Source organism: Tachypleus tridentatus, chromosome 10, assembly GCF_004210375.1.
Source record: "Tachypleus tridentatus isolate NWPU-2018 chromosome 10, ASM421037v1, whole genome shotgun sequence".
NCBI lineage: Eukaryota > Metazoa > Arthropoda > Merostomata > Xiphosura > Limulidae > Tachypleus > Tachypleus tridentatus.
This window is the reverse complement of record NC_134834.1, coordinates 30,079,408-30,098,375: the sequence shown is the minus strand read 5'-3', so window position 1 is coordinate 30,098,375 and position 18,968 is coordinate 30,079,408. Positions and strand designations below refer to the sequence as shown.

The window sequence follows — 18,968 nt, the reverse complement described above, 5'->3', positions numbered from 1 at the left end:
ATTTACTTCATTTTGTTAATGATGTTTTTATAAAATTATTAATCGTATTTCTTAAATCATCCAAACGAAAAGCTTGGACACGAAAGGCAAAACCTGACATCCCCAAACAGTGTTTGTTAAATCCTGTAAGTGAAAAGTTTCGGCACAGATAGAAGAGTCTGGTTTGCCTAGATACATTACGGAAGTTTTCAGTTTTCTTCTCGTTAGTAAGTATTATTACTGAAAATAAGAGCTAATACAAAAAAAGTTATAGTAATTAATGATAACACAGAACTTAAACCTGAATGATAAAATGATAGTGGCTTAAGATAATACAAGATTTAGAGCTGAATGATAAAATTATAATGGCTAATGATTACACATAGTTTCGACATGAATAAGCCACAAAAAGTAGTTAATAATAATAAAGTAATATAGAATATGTTTATGTGCAATTTAACTTTTGAAATGGGCGCTGGGAAATTGTCATCCTCCTATACTAAATGGAACATGGAAAGCAGCGTGGAGAATGAGGTATGCTTTCTACATGACAATCTTGACACAAAGACTTTTACAATGGAAGTTACGCTGTAGGGCTGTCACCAAGATGTATTGTGGTCAGTTCTATGTAAAATATTTTCTCAACCCAAACGAGCCGTTTTTGCATATATAAATCCTCGGGTTCAAAAGCTAGGCACTTTGACATCTTGGCAAAATTTAGCACCCCAGTCATTTTTATAGAAAATAAAAAATAATTTTCCATCGTTTCAGCTCACCGTTAAAGTGAGATGATTTGAATAATAATTTCTCACATATTTCTGAACTTAAAAGTACAAATATTTTCCACTAGTTGTATTTAGATTTCATATATTTTAAAGGGGTGTTTTACTGCTGTGGTATAAGAACACGTCTTAGAAAACTTAAGAAAATGCTGTTTCCCTCTTCACCCACAATCAAAAATATTTCTTAGCAGAAACGTAAGCTTGTCTCACGCTATTATCTCAAATAAACTTTCACTCAGTGACAATAGTAGACTATTAAAATCCAATTAAAATTAGTTTTTAAGTAAGCTATATGATTACCATATAATTCAAAATTAAAGTATTGAAGCCATTAAAACAATATTATAAGGGATATTGTGTGTCACATACTTCTCTTGACTTTACACTTTCCAAGTCATGATAATCATGACCCGGAACTTGTAAGTTTAATCCTTTCCTCTGGCACAAGCTGGTATTTAGAAGATTGCATAAACTCGGGCGAAACATTTAAACATTCACTTCGGCTGATACCATTTATTGTTTTCATGGGGTTTTCGTTCAGTACTTTTCTACGGTAATTAGAACTAGCAAACGTGGATACAATATTTACAGATTCAGACAGCACATGAAAGACACTCATAAAAAAAAAATATAAAATAGCTGTAGGAAACAGTAAGTTCTCTTGGAATTTAGTAAAATTTCCAAGTTTCATAGTGTGAAGTTATGGTTTCTTTCTCTACAGGAATTACGGTTTCGTCAGCAGGTTTAAAAAATACAGGGAGATTGTATCGATTGTTGTTATACACACATCATCTAAATGTGACATTTAATTCACGACACGAGTGAATTTCCAGGAAATCGTCATTATGCCAAATAATGTATTGCTCTTTAAGCGAAAACGCACACATCTAATTTCTTAGTGTTAATTTTTTACAAACCTATCAGATTACATAATTATATTATAGGTTACATGAATAATGAATTGCAAAAATGAGGATCGCGATTTCCTCTCTTTGGTTGTACATTGTTTAGTCACAGCACTATACGTTAACGTATTCATAAACTAGGAAGGCTGAATAAAATGTAGAACGTATAATTAACTGTTAAATTCATTTCAGGCCATAATTTAAAAAAAAAATGGGGTAAAAGAGTAGTCCATGAGTTGGCGGTGGGTGGTGATGACTAGCTTCCTTTCTTCTAGTCCTTCACTGCTAAATAGGCCCGACGTGGACAGGTGGTTAAGGCACTCGACTCATAATCTGAGGGTCGCGGATTCGAATCCCCGTCACACCAAACATGTTTTCGCTCTTTCAGTCATGGGGTGTTGTAATGTACGGTCAATCTCAGTATTCATTGATAAAATAATATCCCAAGAGTTAGCGGTGGATGGTGATGACTAGTTACCTCTCCTCTTGTCTTACTGCTAAATTAGGGACGGCTAGCGCAGATAGCCCTCGTATAGCTTTGCGTGAAATTCAAAAACAAACAAACAATCATTTCTAAATTAGACAGATAGCCAAATTCACAAAAACACAATCTTTCACGTAGACTGCATTACATCCAGGGTATTCCAATTCTTCACCAAAATACTACAAACGGAGGAAAAGAAAGCAACATTTGGTGAAGGTGTCTGCAACTTACAGCGTGATCACCTGTCATCATTTATTCCATGTAATCACGTAAATGTTGACACCAGACCGCTGTTTCATACAACCTGCATGGGTCATCACAATATTCTACTACGTACGCTAGACAATGATGCACGTTTAACTGCTGTGAAACTTTTTTGAGGGGTTGCATTTGGCGTCGGAAATCATCTCAAATACTTTGCAGAATGTGACACTGCCTTGACATTTGGTCATGGAAAACAAAGAGAGAACTACTCAGTGTTCAATAACTTACTGGATGTGACCCTACCCTTATCAGTGATGTCGAGAAACCCACTTGTTGAGAAAATATTTTACATAGAAGAGCGAACAACGTTTCTGACCACATGTTTGGAAGGGGTTGTGTAACTAAGTGTCGGAATGTAGAGGGCGGTGTTAGATGTTTGAATATATAATTTATTTATTTTATTAATACAGGTATAAAGGCGTTCCTTTATATTGGTTTATTTTGGGTTTAAGTTGTTGTATAAGTAAGGCTTCTTTAATTTTGCGTTTGTTTATGTTTGTTTCTTTATGTAGTATTTGAGTGTTTTCTATGGTTATGTTGTGTTTATTTGACTTGCAGTGTTCGAAAACGTGTGAAGGTGACTTTTTTGTGTTCTTTGAATCTGGTTTCCACTTTTCTACATGTTTCTCCAATATAGAAGTCGTGGCAGTTATCACATTGTATTTTATAAATAATGTTGGTGTGGTGTTTGTCAGTGTAGTTTTTACATAGTATAGACCTCAGTTTTGTGCCTGGTTTTTGAATAAATTTGGTATTAACTGGAATGTCATATTTTGTTACTAGTTTTTGCTAAATGTTGGTTATTTGTCCGGAATATATGGTATACAGCAGTATATGGTTTCGTGATTCGTGAGGTATATTGACTTTTGTTGGTTGATTTTGCTTTTTGTCTAGGTGTGTACGTATAATTTTTATTACGGTTTGTGGAGGAAACTTATTGATGTTGATGAAGTATTGTTTTATTTTGTCTAATTCATCGTTAATTTTATCTGGTGAGCATAGTTTTATTGCTGTGTTTATTTGGTTTCTCAGTATGTTGAGTTTTTGTTTTGTTTCATGTGCTGAGTCCCATGGAATGTATAGTCCAGTATGGGTGATTTTTTCGTTGGATCTCTGTTTTGAATTGTGTGTCGGTTCTTATAATTTTGAGGTTAAGAAATGATATTTGATTGCTTTCTTCCTGTTCACATGTGAAGTTAATGTTGGGATGTATAGAGTTAATATGATTGAAAAAATTAGGTATGTGTTCTGTAGATTTGAATCCCGCAACCGTGTCATCTACATATCTGAACCAGTATAGTGGTGGATGTAATGCTGTGTTAATTGCTTGTGTTTCAACTTGTGTCACAAAAATATTGGCTAGAACTGGTGATACTGGGTTGCCCATGCTTAGGCCATTTGTTTGTATATAGTTGTGGTTGTTGAACATGAAGTTTGTCTTTATCGTGGTGAATTCTACGAGTTGCTAATTGGTTGCTGGAAATGTCAAAAGTTGGGTTAGGGTCTCGGATATAGAGTTCTAAGGGTATCTTGCAGGCTTCAGTGGTTGGAACTTCTGTAAAGAGGGATATATAACTTTCTTTGTTAACCTAACGATGACCAATGAAGGTCGAAACGTTGTTCGCTCTTCTATGTAAAATATTTTCTCAACCCAAACGAGCCGTTTTTGCATATTTCTCTTAAGTACCTTGCATACAATGTCAGTTAACTTTGTAGTTCTCTGGAGAATTGCTTCCATCACAGAAAAACTACCAAAGGAACTGTGAAGATCTCTACATCTTGAAGTAATAGTGTGATTCCAAACATTTTTGCGAAGTACATGTACAGTTGTATAAATGTTTAATCCTCGTTGAATAAGTGATCAAGAATTCAGGTAAAACAATAGTGGTAATTTACTCTTCCATTTGTGGTATGTTTTCTTTTCAATAAGCCCCTCATTTGTTCTGTGAACTGAAAAGATACAAAATGCATATTTCAATAAAGGTTGCTGTGAGGTACAGTTTAATGTTTATTTTATGTAGCCTCAACACAAAGGAATACTATATTTTCATGATGCTCAAATGTATTTTTCTGTAAGAATAAAATGTTGTTCTAATCAAATTCAAATTCTTAACCTACCACAAAACTGAAAACAAAAGTATTATAGATGTCTAAGCTATGCTTGTTATTTTATAGAACAGCTAATGTACCAAAATCCTCCACCAGTAATAAATGCTGCTGTTCACCAGATGGCGCTGATAAAATCCCTCCATATTGAAAAACAATAATTGCTGATAAATGTGCCTGTTTTGATGTATTTGACAAATTTTACACAGCTACATAAAATATGACTGAAATTCTGGCCCATTTTATCTTTTTACATAATTATTGGTCTTATATCTAGAAAAGATGCGTCAAATCCAGAAAGCACTTCAGGGAAAGGTAGAAAAATTTAACAATTTCCAACATTTAATTGTAAGAAGATAATATAAACCATTCCTTCCTCATTCTCATTTTGAAACATGTTAACATTGGGTCATTAATATCAACAAATAAATTATCAACGAGCAATACTAAACAGAGCAAACCTGAAGATTTTCAAGAATTCTCTGGCATTCTTACACTTGATTGGAATGAGCAATTGTTCCTCGTATATACATTAAAACATATTTGTTTTTTTAAATAAAGTATTTTCCCTTTCTTAAACCTATATTTCATCTCTGAGGTTTAAAGATAAGAACAATAATGCTTATGGTGATGACCTTGACCTCAAAAATGACATATATAACCATATCCTCTTTAAATCAATGGTACATCTAAATACAGTATCTTCGAAATGGGCTTACTCATAGAGAAACAAGCTTTCCACAGCCTTTCCAAAACATAGGAAACTACTTTAGCAAGTATCTGTAAAACTGAAGCTCCCAATACCCACAAGATTGATTTAAAATCCTAGTAACATTCAGCTGTATATCATGTTCCTATATTATTAACTAGTAATTTGATTTCACAATAAAAACAATGCCAACACTTTCCCCAAGATTTACCCACTTGAGAATGCCCACATTAAGTACTTCTACACAACTATAATCAAAACTGGCAACAATCTCTATAAATAAACCTAATACACAAATTTCTAGCATTAGTGAAGAAAAAACTTGCTTCAATTACTCCCTTCAGCTGCTGCCTGAACATTTTAAAATCCTGATTAAATCAGGCCAGCTGACAAGTTCCGCTCCTCCGTACAAATTTAAACATTCCCTAATGAAGCCAGTAAAAGTTTTATCATAAAATTTCATATCAACCAATTAAATATATTTTATTCCTTGTAAAGACTTACTGAAGTTTGAACCTACTGCACCAAAAACAATACATAGGCTTTCTAACATAAATTCCTGCTACATCGTCAGTTAATTTCAAATTAGAAATAGAATTAAAAACTTTACAGTTTTTATCTTAAATCCTTTGACAAGACCCTGTGTCTGCTCCTTCTTAATAGTTCCTAAGACTTGTTATTCCTTTTTAGTCCTCAATAGGTATAACAAAGAAAAAAATCTTTATCTGGTACTGAACTATCTATCTACCATATCCTCAACTATCAAACCAAATAATTAAACATTAGCCCTAATTTATCTATTACTTCTCTGCACATTTGTCCAGAAAGCTTTATAACAAACATGCTCAGAATCAGTATTATATTCTCCCTTCTCCTCAGCCAGTTAGACAAACCTATTTTTGTTTAAATTTTGATCATCTTGGCCCTCTTTCTCAAAATTCTACTCTCAGAGAAAACAAAGAAATCCTATTCACTTTAACATGTTTTTATTACTTTACCTCATATATTTTTCCTGTTGGAATGTATCTGTTTAAAGTTAAGCTATGCAACAGGCTATCCGTGCTCTGCCCACCACGAGTATCAAAACCCAGTTTCTAGTGTGTGAGTTCACAGACTTATTGCTGTGCCACTGGGGAGTACTGGTATATATAACCACTCTAACTTTCATCGAAGAACAAACTATATAAATAAAAGATTCTTTGACCGAATCTTAGCACAACTTTTAAAACTACTATTTTTAAACAGAGTCTACACTTGATGAATTTGACAACCAATAGCATATCATTAACAATTTCATTGTTGAAACTTTGTAGAATGGACAACAGTTGCCTGTTGTGGAAATACAAGTGTAGAGGACAACGTTTCAAATGATGTTGTGTCTCCACAACAAACAGTTGTCGTCCATTCTACAAAGTTTCATCATGAATATTCTGCCTGAACAATATATCAAAGAACAATTTCATTAATCTTGTTCATGATGCCAAGAGGTTGCAATATGAAGATAAACATAAATACATTAAAATGGTAACAAGATCCGTTTTCCTCTTTCTATGTTTCCTCTACAGTGTTAAATAAACACACAGCAGAAAATAATATGAATATTTATTTCCTTGAATGACTACTGATATCTATTTTCTAATTACACCATTTTTACTATTCTCTTCTCTTTGTCTTTGTTTTTCCTCTTCTATCAGTTTCTCTAGGTCCTGAAATAATTAACAAAGAGTACATAAGTGTACATTTTGATATGAAAATTAAACAATTTCAACAGAATATTAACAGTTTGATATATAGATATAATTACATTTTAAATATCCACAATAATACAAATCTGAAAAGCCTTAATCATCCTGTATTATATATAATTCCTTCATTCAAGTTTTTATACCATAGAGAAATACTGGAATGATGTATGAGGATAGATTACACAAAAACTTATTTAGTTTATGGAATGGAATAGCCAATATAGGCCAGTTGGTCTTTTGTTGTCCCTACACATTATATTATAACAATAAATGACAAACATTCTGAATCTTTTAACAAATAAGCATATGACCAGCTTTTATCACTAAGTTGTATAATATAACATTTGGTTACACATCACAACGTATAATCTTTCGTTATCACATCAAAACACCACCAACTGTGTATATTTGTGCACACTTAAGTTGGTTTATCACAAGTTCATAAAGTAAATAGACTTCAGTGCAAATTCATATTTAACATTGTTATCTTCCTGGTATGATGTAGGTGGCAAGAAAAAGAACAGGGTGTTCAAAGCACTCACATCTAAAGGTCTGTAAATCATATGAACCACCTGAGCACCTGCAACCATTGCAAAGGAAAGCTGATCCTGTATACTTCAAGTATTTTGACCATGTTAACCCTGCTGGCATCTATAAGAAACAATTATATTATAAAAAAATAATTTCTTATGAATACTTGGTCAGATTGTTGATAATTGTATAGTTGAAATGTGACAGAATTGAAACATGAGAAAACAAAAGTTACACAATAAAGTATGTTAATCTTTCACAAAACATGAACTATTCATCAAGTTCCTATCAAGGGATAGAACTGTAAGAACTCCTACTTACTGGTTTGATATTTGTTTTACTATAGTAAACTACACATAGTTTCAGTCTTACTATATGAAAAGTATTGGCTAATTGAATAAACAACTAGGAAATAAAAGTAAGAAGATGGCTTGAACAGGCAAAAACTTTATCACAAGTGCACAACATTTTGACAAGATTATAAAAAGTGGATGTCTCATCATCAAATTTAGCCTACAAGAAATTTACTGACTAGTTCTTAAAGAAATGTCAACAATCCAATGCAAGTCCAGAGCTGGAATTTGTTTTATTAATTATTATTGTAACTATGAATGTATCCACTTTTTTTCAGCAAGCTAAATAACTTGAAGAGCCTTGGGTGCATACAACAACTTCACACTTTTGTTAAATATATTAGTTGCTTCACCTTGTCAAAAAATTTCCACTTTGTTATCCTTTAGATAACATATGAATTCTTGTTACCAAACTAAGTAGTTTATATTCATCACAAATCAAATATTACAACTTTCTTTACTTGGTTATCAACCAGTCTTTCTCTCTCTCTGTGACCAAATTATCCAAAGCAACTATGCCTTGCTCTAAACAAATTTCCAGTTAATCCCACGATAAGATGAACAATTTTATCATATAAACAAAAGCAGCAAAGTTTCAGCTAATTGGGTCATGTTCTCTATCCATTGAAATTTTTTATTCTAACACAAAAAATAGATATCTAATACTTTTCCTATGTCAGCTTTGTCAAAGTAAAACATTTTTGAGGAATCCCTTCAGATGTTTGACAAAGTTTAGAGTTAAGTTTGTCTAACTGTTTGTTTTTATAGCAAAGCCACAATGGGTTATCTGCACTGTCCAATATGGTAAACTGACCCCCAGATGTCAGAATTGTAAATCCATAGATTAACACTGTCTAAAGAGTTTTAGAAGTGGTCACACTTAACGGTTTTCCTGATTTAAAAAAAAATTATTTCATCAAAATAATACGTTTAATTATAACCTTTAAAAATCATAGAAAGCATAATAAAATATTAAAAGCTCAATTTTCAATAAACAGGGATTTATTTATACAATTCTATTAAAATATCAAAATATTCAATTCTTCATTACATAACGTTATTTACACACAACTTACATTGCATTATCAAATTATTCTATTATAGAGTGTGTGTTTCTTATAGCAAAGCCACATCGGGCTATCTGCTGAGTCCACCAAGGGGAATCAAACCCCTGATTTTAGCATTGCAAATCAGTAGACTTACCACTTTACCAGTGGGAGACCATTCTGTTACAAAAATCTAGTTAACTGTTAAAAACACAATTACAGTCGATTGTTAAGTAAAGTTTATCTTTTCAACAGTGTACTTATTTTATTAATATAAGTTGAAACTTACCAAAAGTACAACATAGAAGACAGGTTGGAAATTTTAGTAAGTCAATTTTGTTACTATACAGTATATCATGATGATTCAAGAGGCAATAGAATCCTGGCAGTTGGATTAGAGAAGTAACTAACATTACTTAGAAAGTATCCAACTCCATGCTAATTAATACAGCGAGATAATTAGCATGATTAACTACTCAGTGAATCATCAACTGATTACACAAAGCCAGATAATTACCTACAACTAACACATTATTCTCAGGCAGCTTTTGAGTGTTGGTATTTTCAACAACAAAAAATTAGGAAACTAATTTTGATTAACTAATTACTTTTGTAACCTCAGGTAACAAACTAACTGAGTTAACTGCTCAGCTTTATAGCACATAAATCCCCCTTAACTGAGAAAATTAACGACTCTCTGCTATAAATCTCCTATTAATTGAGACGCTGTTTGACTACACTACAAAAAACCCCAACATTCCAATAGCTGAGAAAGTATGTGACTCACATAAAGCCCTCATTAATTTAGATGTTATTTTGTTACATACTATGAAAATCCCCCTACAAACTGAGGAATAATTTAACTCCACATAATACAAATCCCTTATTAATTAAGAAGACATTTGAATCCATGCTATATAAATCCCCTGTTAACTCATGAAATCTTTAACTACACACAATATTGGAAAATTTATGATTCAACATTCAATATTTTATGATACTTAAGTTTTAGAGATAAGCTTCTTATAACCCTTCTTATGTTTCTCTAAATATGGATACTTCTCCATTCTTTCTTCAGCAACATATCACTAAAAAATTTAAAAGAAAAGCCAGAAAACAGTTCTTATCTTCAGACTTACAATACTAAAGTTCATATGGAGGGAATTTCAGTTTTTTCTTTTCTTAGCTCCTCAGTTGCTATTTCAGCTGCTTGCTTCCTTTTGTAAGTTTTATCTAGTCAAAAATAAAACCATCAATGTTCTCAGTGCTAAAAGGTTTGAAAGACAAGCCTAAAAATATTAACCTTTTAAAGTTTTGATTAAGATGCCATAACCATTATTATAAAAAAACACATAAAATAATTCTATCTCCTCACATTGTAAATACAAACATTATACAGTGTGTGACCTGCAACGATCCAAGACCTCAGCTGATTATAAATGCCTTCCATTAGCTGTCATCACTTAAATTAATGGTGCTATTGTGAAATATCACAATAATAAACAATATATATCATAGTGTACATGTTTATAAATAAGAATATAAATACTTGTTATTCTGTTTGTAAATAAAAAAGTATTTATTGTTACAAAAAGATTAATTTCAACAATTGATAATAGAAAAACTGCAAATCATCAAAGTTTTATATAAATCTGACTAATCAAAAACAAATGTTTATAGTAATGGTCACAATATGGGAGCTAATGTTGTCCAGTTCATACACAATAACATTAAGTATGAGTTTATGAGTTGAAACATTTATAAATAAATTATATATTTAAAAATGACTGGTATGGATAGAGAAAGCACTAATAGAGGAGCAAACAACATTTCGACCTTCTTCGGTCATCATCAGGTTAACAAAGAAAGAAAGGGATACTGACTGGTACTGACCACATGTTTGAAGGCGGTTGTGTAATTGAGTGTAGGAATGTAGAGGGCGTGCTAAGATGTTCGATTATATTTATTAATATAGGTACAAAGATGTTCCTTTGTATTGGTTTATTTTGAGCTTGAGTTGTTGTATAAGTAAGGCTTCTTTAATTTTGAATTTGTTTATGTTTTTTCTTCACTTTGTATTTGGGTGTTTTCTATGGTTATGTTGTGTTTATTGGATTTGCAGTGTTCGAAAACATGTGAAGGTGACTTTTTATGTTCTTTGAATCTGGTTTCCATTTTTCTACTTGTTTCTCCAATATATGTCGTGGCAGTTATCACATTGTATTTTATAAATAATGTTGATGTGGTGTTTGTCAGTGTAGTTTTTACATAGTATAGACCTCAGTTTTGTGCCTGGTTTTTGAATAAATTTGGTATTAACTGGAATGTCATTTTGTTAATAGTTTTTGCCAAATGTTGGTTATTTTTCTGCTGATGTCGGGAATATATGGTATGCAGCAGTATATGGTTTCATGATTTTTTTTATTTGTGAGGTATATTGACTTTTGTTGGTTGATTTTGCTTTCTGTCTAGGTGTGTGCGTATAATGTTTTTTAGGGTTTGTAGAGGAAACTTACTGATGTTGAAGAAGTGTTGTTTTATTTTGTCTAATTCATCGTTAATTTTATCTGGTGAGCATAGTTTTATGGCTGTGTTTATTTGGTTTCTTAGTATGTTGAGTTTTTGTTTTGTTTCATGTGCTGAGTCCCAAGGAATGTATAGTCCAGTATGGGTGATTTTTTGGTGGATTTCTGTTTTAAATTGTGTATCAGTTCTTGTAATTTTGAGGTTAAGAAATGATATTTGCTTTCTTCATGTTCACATGTGAAGTTAATGTTGAGATGTATAGAGTTAATGTGATTGAAAAAATTAAGTATGTGTTCTGTAGATCTGAATCCTGCAATCGTGTACCAGTATAGTGGTGGATGTAATGCTGTGTTAATTATTTGTGTTTCAACTTGTGTCATAAAAATATTGGCTAGAACTAGTGATACTGATGTTGCCCATGCTTGGGCCATTTGTTTGTATATAGTTGTGGTTGTTGAACATGAAGTTTGTCTGCATCGTGGTGAATTCTATGAGGGTTGTTAATTAGTTGCTGGGAATGTCTGTTGATGGGTTAGGGTCTCGGATATACAGTTCTAAACGAAACAAAAACTCAACATACTAAGAAACCAAATAAACACAGCCATAAAACTCTACTCACCAGATAAAATTAATGATAAATTACACAAAATAAAACAATACTTCATCAACATCAACAAGTTTCCTCCACAAACCGTAGAAAACATTATACGCACACACCTAGACAAAAAGCAAAATCAACCAACAAAAGTAAATATATCTCACGAATCAAAAAATTATGAAACCATATACTGCTGCATATCATATATATACCTGACATTAACATAAAAGTAACCAATATTTGGTAAAAATTAGCAACAAAATATGGCATCCCACTTAATATCAAATTTATTCAAAAACCAGGCACAAAACTAAGGTCTATATTATGTAAAAACTACACTGACAAACACCACACCAACATTATTTATAAAATACAAAGTGATAACTGCCACGACTTCTATATTGAAGAACTAAGTAGAGAAATGGAAACCAGATTCAAAGAACACAAAAAGTCACCTTCACATGTTTTCGAACACTGCAAATCAAATAAACACAACATAACCATAGAAAACACTCAAATACTAAATAAAGAATCCAACATAAACAAACACAAAATTAAAGAAGCCTTACTTATACAACAACTTAAACCCAAAATAAACCAATATATAGGAACGCCTTTATACCTATATTAATATAATAAAATAAATAAAATTATATATTCAACATCTAAACACGCCTTCTACATTCCTACACTCAATTACACAACTGCCTTCAAACATGTGTTTAGCTACTGGTCAGTATCCCTTTCTTTCTTTGTGAACCTGATGATGACCGAAGAAGGTTGAAACGTTGTTCACTCCTCTATTAGTGTTTTCTCTACCCATATCAGCCGTTTTTAAATATATAATTTTCTCTACAAATGGGTTTTCTCGTCATCACAGATTTATAAATGACATTATTTATACTTACAAAAATTCACTTCTCCAACATGCCAGTGTATCATAGAATATTCAAGTGCAGCTCCTAAAAAGAAAAAAAATGGAAGGAAACGATAAAATCCAAATCTTCTTTTACCAGGCAGCCAGTCCAAGATGCTCTTCAAATATGGAATATGAATCCTCATGAGGGAAAAGATCTGTTAAACACAGACAACTTATTACTTCAAATTATCAATAGTAATTAACAATCGTGTGTTTTCAACAGCATGTAGTACTAGGTCTACCTCAGTGATTTGCAAACAGTTTTGTTCAAGATGCACCTGAATGTTTTTTTTCTTGGCAGACCAAAGTGGTGCCTATACACTATCAGAGGGTAATGTATAATATTAATTTAGGCAGTAGTAGTTGAGCATATATGAAGCAAAGTGGAAACCTGCTGAGAATTTGAGCTCAGGGTTGTAAGGGGGCCACAAAAAGTGAAGAAAATTGATACTTTTAAATATTATACTTTTGTGCATCTACTCAGAAGGATTTTGAGGCAAGACAAAATACCAAGAGACAAAACATTAAAAAAAAACGTTTTTGCTTGTTTTTGTTTTTTACACTTTACTGTTTCGATTTCTAGCTTAACATTTTCAAGACGTAATTTTTTTTAAAATCAGCACTGATAACTTTCCACCCAAAAGTAGTAACCACTCACAAATTTAACCTAATTATACTGCTGCTTCCTTTCCACAATTATGCAACCTTTCTACAAACCACCTGGAGGAAGTCAACAGAAAACAAACTGAAGATGACTAGTCTCCATATTGGCTTATTTTACCTTCAGACTCTTGATGAGGTAACTGTAATCAGTTGAATATTCCTACGAATAGACTGCACTTCATTATGTTATAATGTTATGTTTTTCTTATATAGTATCAAAGCCAATAAAACAGTTTTTATCTTATTGCAGAATCCTTTGTTTTGTGATGTTGCATTCTGTCATCTTTAATAGCACTCAAAATGTATTCATATTACCTAATTTATTCATCTTGATATACAGAGAAGCAATGAACACTTTACAGGCATCCACTATTCAAAATTTAAGAAACATTTGGGGCTTTATTAACAGTTTTTGCTTTGATATTTCTGGAATGATGACAATGTAGTATTTAAGGACAAAGAGAGATCTGTTGGTCTACTGACTGCTATCCTATCTACTATACTTTAAAAAAAAAATTAAAGCCAGCTTTTATCATTTAATTACTTATCCCACTTCCCTTAAACTCCCTTAAATATACTTCATCCAACACCTGATGGTAACCTGTTCCAATTATCATTCTCTTGGACAGAAAAATAAAACCGCCTTAGCTGAAGATGATTCCAATTTTGTGAAAATGTAATTTGTCTTCCCCCTGTCCTTCCATTTTCACCATTAAGTATACAAAAGGTTGAATGCATTAACACTATCAATTCCCTCAATAATTTTAAATAACTTAATCAGGTCCCTTCTAACTCTTCTTTAAGAGAAAACAATTTTTAAATCTTAAATTGTCTTCATATGGCAATCTTTCCATCACAGGTGTCATCCAAGTATCTATACTTTGAACTCTTTCCAATAGTTCTATATCCTTCTTAAGATAAGGCTTTTCATTTTGTGAAGACAAAACCATGGAAAATATGCTGTCTTCAATGGAGTTAATCAAACTCCAGATTTTGATGATGTAAATCTATAAACTTACTGCTGTCCCACCAGACATTCGTAAAATAAGGAGCCCATAACTGAAATGAGGTCTAACCAATGATACAATTGAATTATAACCAGTTTATACTCATGTACAATATTTCTGTAAATGCAAACCAAAATGTTATTTACTCTACCACTAGAAGCAGCATACTGCTTGAATTAAAATAGTTATCAACCAAAACACCAAGATCCATTTATTGTATATCACTGTTATGGTTATTTCTATCAAAATTATTATTTACATTACAATAACACACTTGCATTGATTTACACCTTTTAGTGCAATTAAAATTCATCTGTCAGTTATTCATCAAATAACCCAAATCCTTCTGTAAATCTCAAACATTCACATCACAGACAGCAACAATCAAGATCATAATAATTATTAACAAATTTAAACAATTTATTGACCATTCCTTGATATTTATCACTGATGTAAATCAAGAAAAAGAGCAAATATCCTAACACTGAGCCCTGAGGTATCTCACTCACAACATTAATTCAGTTAGAATGTATGCCATTTACAACAATCTCTTCTTTCAACCATCCAACCGTTTTTTGATATGAAGAATCAAATTATATCATGCAGTTACAACAATAACTTTTTCACAAGCCTTATGTGTGACACCTTGTCAAATGCTTTCCGAAATCCCAAGGACACCAAATTCACATCGTTAACACCATCTAAATAAGCAGCAATCTTTCATGTACATGAAAGCACTTTTGATCCTTTTTTTTTTATATTTGTCATTGATAAACAAAAGTAAAGGAGTGAGACCTCAGGTTTAAACACAAAACTTCTATGAAAATATGTTGTCATGTGATCTATACAGCACAAACATTAGGATAGATAGAGATTCCCTTGGGTGCAATATATATGTAACCAAGGCAAATACACATAATATGGACTATAAAGAAAGAAGGTCGACATGTGACATGTGCCCTGTGTGACACTGCTGTGAAAGGATAATAGACAGTAATTAAATAATGAAGATTTCTTGATTAGGCAGCATGCTGATGATCTAGTAGAAGGTTAAAGTTTTGTTTCTGAATATAAAAACAAAACAGTAAACATTTGGCATTGAGATACCATTCTTCTGACATTTTAATTATGGTATCTGGTGAAAAAAACTAACATCCTATACTCACATTATATCCATGATGCACATATGGGGGTGCACCCATAATACACCTTTAAGGGAACACAACTATTACTATAGGAGTATGTACATTTTATATGAAAATACAAATTTAAAAACAAAGTTTTAAAATTACCATACAAATATTACAACCAGTAATATAGTAATAACAATATGAGAAAATTACATGTACAGCATATACACAAATAGATTATTGTAGGGACTTTTGTCAGTAAACTGGCTTCATAAAACAGAAATGGTGCTATGCGTTTTTAATTTATGAACAACTTCATTGCTAGAAGCTATTTTCTGAGGCATTTCTTTCGTGTACTACAGGAATAGATTGTTGTCTAATTTTATTTCAAAATGTCTCTTATTTGGGTATCGCATAACAGTTCAATAATACTAGTAGTCACATCTATATATTGAAGTTCAACTGTTCCTTATCTCGTTTTGTCTCAAGAGCATTGCCATCTCTGATGCGTAAGTTTATATTTATATTAAGGACATGTTTTATTAAATTTTTTTTTATTTCTTGATATATGAAAGAAAACTGTCTTTACAATAGGCCGTCACAGAAATCTAAATAAGGCAACTGTAGCATTGATAATATATACTTTTGCTGTAGAGCTGATACAGCTGTAGTATTATTAGTGTTATATAATATATAATTTAAATTAGTCAGCTTAACGTTATACGTAAAGCCTGAACTACAAGTTAAAGTAAAGGGTTAAGCTGAAACTATTGAAACAAGACGGTAACCATAAAATAATCCCAATTATTTTGTACCTTTAAGATACTCTACTAAATTTGGACAAGTTAAACTTTAAGTCAAGAGAAAATATGTTTACATATCATATACAATGTTGCCCATATAGTATTCCTACCTCATTACAACCGCGCTGAAAATACACCTCAAGAGTTTACTCATTAATCACTTATCGCCCTCTTCTGTTTAATCTCAGCAAATATTATTAAATATTTTAAACTTTCTACCAACATAGTTTATTTATGTATTACATTTTGAACGCCGAAAGGTTGCGAACTACGTAGTATTGAAAACTAATCAACTCAACTTTCAAGATGAAAAAAGTATCACGTTGGATTGTAAATTTGATTTGATATTTTCACATTACTCTTAATTTTTTCCTACAAATTTTAAATTAGAAGTCTATCTATTTTTGTCTGCCAACCATAAATGCTCAAAGAAAAAAAAATAACATCGAAATCATAAATCCGATATTTGTGATAAAAATCACGTTAAACGACAGAGATATTTATTACGTTCCTTTTAAATGCACTTCGCTAGTACAGCAGTAAGTCTACAGATTTCCAACGCTAAAATCAGAGACTCGATTCCCCTTGGTGGACTTAACAGATAACCAAATGTGGCTTTCCTATAAGAAAACACGTACACACCCTTTTAAATTTTCATTTACATTTATCCTTTGTTTATTTGTTCTCAATTAATATAAACTGTTCAAAAAAGTTAAAGGAACAAGTACGTTTTCTTATATAATTTATCTCAGTGTTCCAAATGTGATAATATTTTTATTTTCCTAAATCATTTGCCTCGTTTCAGTTCCATCTGTATCCATTTTTTAATGTGTGATGAACAGTAAAATATGGAAAAATAAAATGTTTAAGAATGACCAGTATCACCAAAACTGATATCCCATATGAAACAATACGTTAAACAGTTTACATGCGTTTATTCAAGAAATGTTTGAAACATTCAATATCTGGTGTGACCTCCACGGGCTGTGACACACTCTTGACACCGATCTGGCACACTTCAAATCAGTTGATGTTATCTTAGAGTGTGGCAGCCTACTCGTCTACCAGGGATTGTCGAAGTTCCTGTACATTCTGAGGAAGGTGCTGGTGTTCACTAACATGCCTCGAAAACACATCCAAACAATGTTCAATCGTATTCAAATCTGGAGATCTGGTGGGTCACTCAAAAGTCTCTATTCCTTTCTCATCAAAGAAGTCCATACTCAGTCTGGCGACGTGAACTCGCGCGTTAACTTGCATGACAATGAACTCATCCCCGACACCACCAGCAAAAGGCCTCACAATGGGTTCCAGAATTTCGTCTCTATATCGTGGTGCGTTCAGAGCGCCCTTGTCGATTATGAGTAAGTCTGTGCGGCCACCCAAGCATATGCCTGCCCAGACCATTACAAAACCTCCTCCATAAGCGTCGAGTTGCACAATGTTATAGGCGGAAAATCGTTCTCCTTGGCATCTCCACACTCTCGCACGTCCATCATCACGAGACACAATGAACCTGTTTTCGTCTGTTCACAGCACGGTGGCCCATTGACGAAGTTCCCAGTCCAGATGTTGACGAGCAAACTCCAACCTGGCTGCACAGTGTCGCGCTGTCAGAATAACGCACCTTGCAGGTCGTCTGGCCCTAACGCGTCCTTCGTGCAGACGAATGCGAACTGTTTGGGTCGACACACAGGTTTTAGTGGAATGTTGAAGGTTATTTTGCAGTGACCGAGCCGTAGCTAAGCTGTCCCGCAGAGTGGTAATCACGATGTATCGGTCCTCTCTGGCTGTTATGCAGCGATGACGGCCTTGACCTGGTCTCCTGCCGTAAGATTTATTCTCCTGATAACATCAGCAAAGTCGATTGATGACGCTTAGTGACACACCGACGTGCTATGCCACTCTCCTTTGGGTCTGGCCATCCTCCAGCATCTGAACCACCCTGGCCACCTCGTTCTCTGTCAGAAAGCGCCTGACTGCTTGGGTCCACAAGATGAAGGTACACGCTGACAAAACGAGCCGCAAAAGATCCATGTTGTTGTATGTTTCGAGAATTAATGAAGAATGCATAGTTTCATGTAACAGACTTATCGTATGGTGTACCTTGAGTTGTATTCTCCTTGATTGAGGTGAGTTTCGTTTGAGTTACTTCTAACTTCACTCGCAAGCTTCAAAAATACACTAGTAGACGAACGGATATGTTTTTCATACATAAATTTAGTTATGAGAAAAATATACTGAAATATGTAATTGTTCCTTTAATTTTTAGCAGTATATTTATTTATTATGAATAAAGAAAACAAACACTATTTGGGTTTAAAAATGAACTGGAAACAATAAACAATATACGAATTGTACAAATTTACATACCAAAGAAATTGAAACAATTTTTTCAACACCAGTTATATTCATCAC

The 18,968-nt window shown here is 32.8% G+C and overlaps 1 protein-coding gene across 1 annotated transcript; it reads right to left on the bottom strand.

Moving 5' to 3' along the window:
- Window positions 1-6,817: 6,817 nt before the first annotated feature.
- sloth2 (ubiquinol-cytochrome c reductase complex assembly factor 6 sloth 2) lies at window positions 6,818-13,104 on the bottom strand. Its single transcript, XM_076460536.1, is given in 5 exon segments — window positions 6,818-6,935; window positions 7,517-7,570; window positions 7,572-7,625; window positions 10,044-10,137; window positions 12,937-13,104. Coding segments are annotated over 4 exon segments (201 nt in total). The 5' UTR covers window positions 10,059-10,137; window positions 12,937-13,104; the 3' UTR covers window positions 6,818-6,857.
- Between the last annotated feature and the right edge of the window lie 5,864 nt (window positions 13,105-18,968).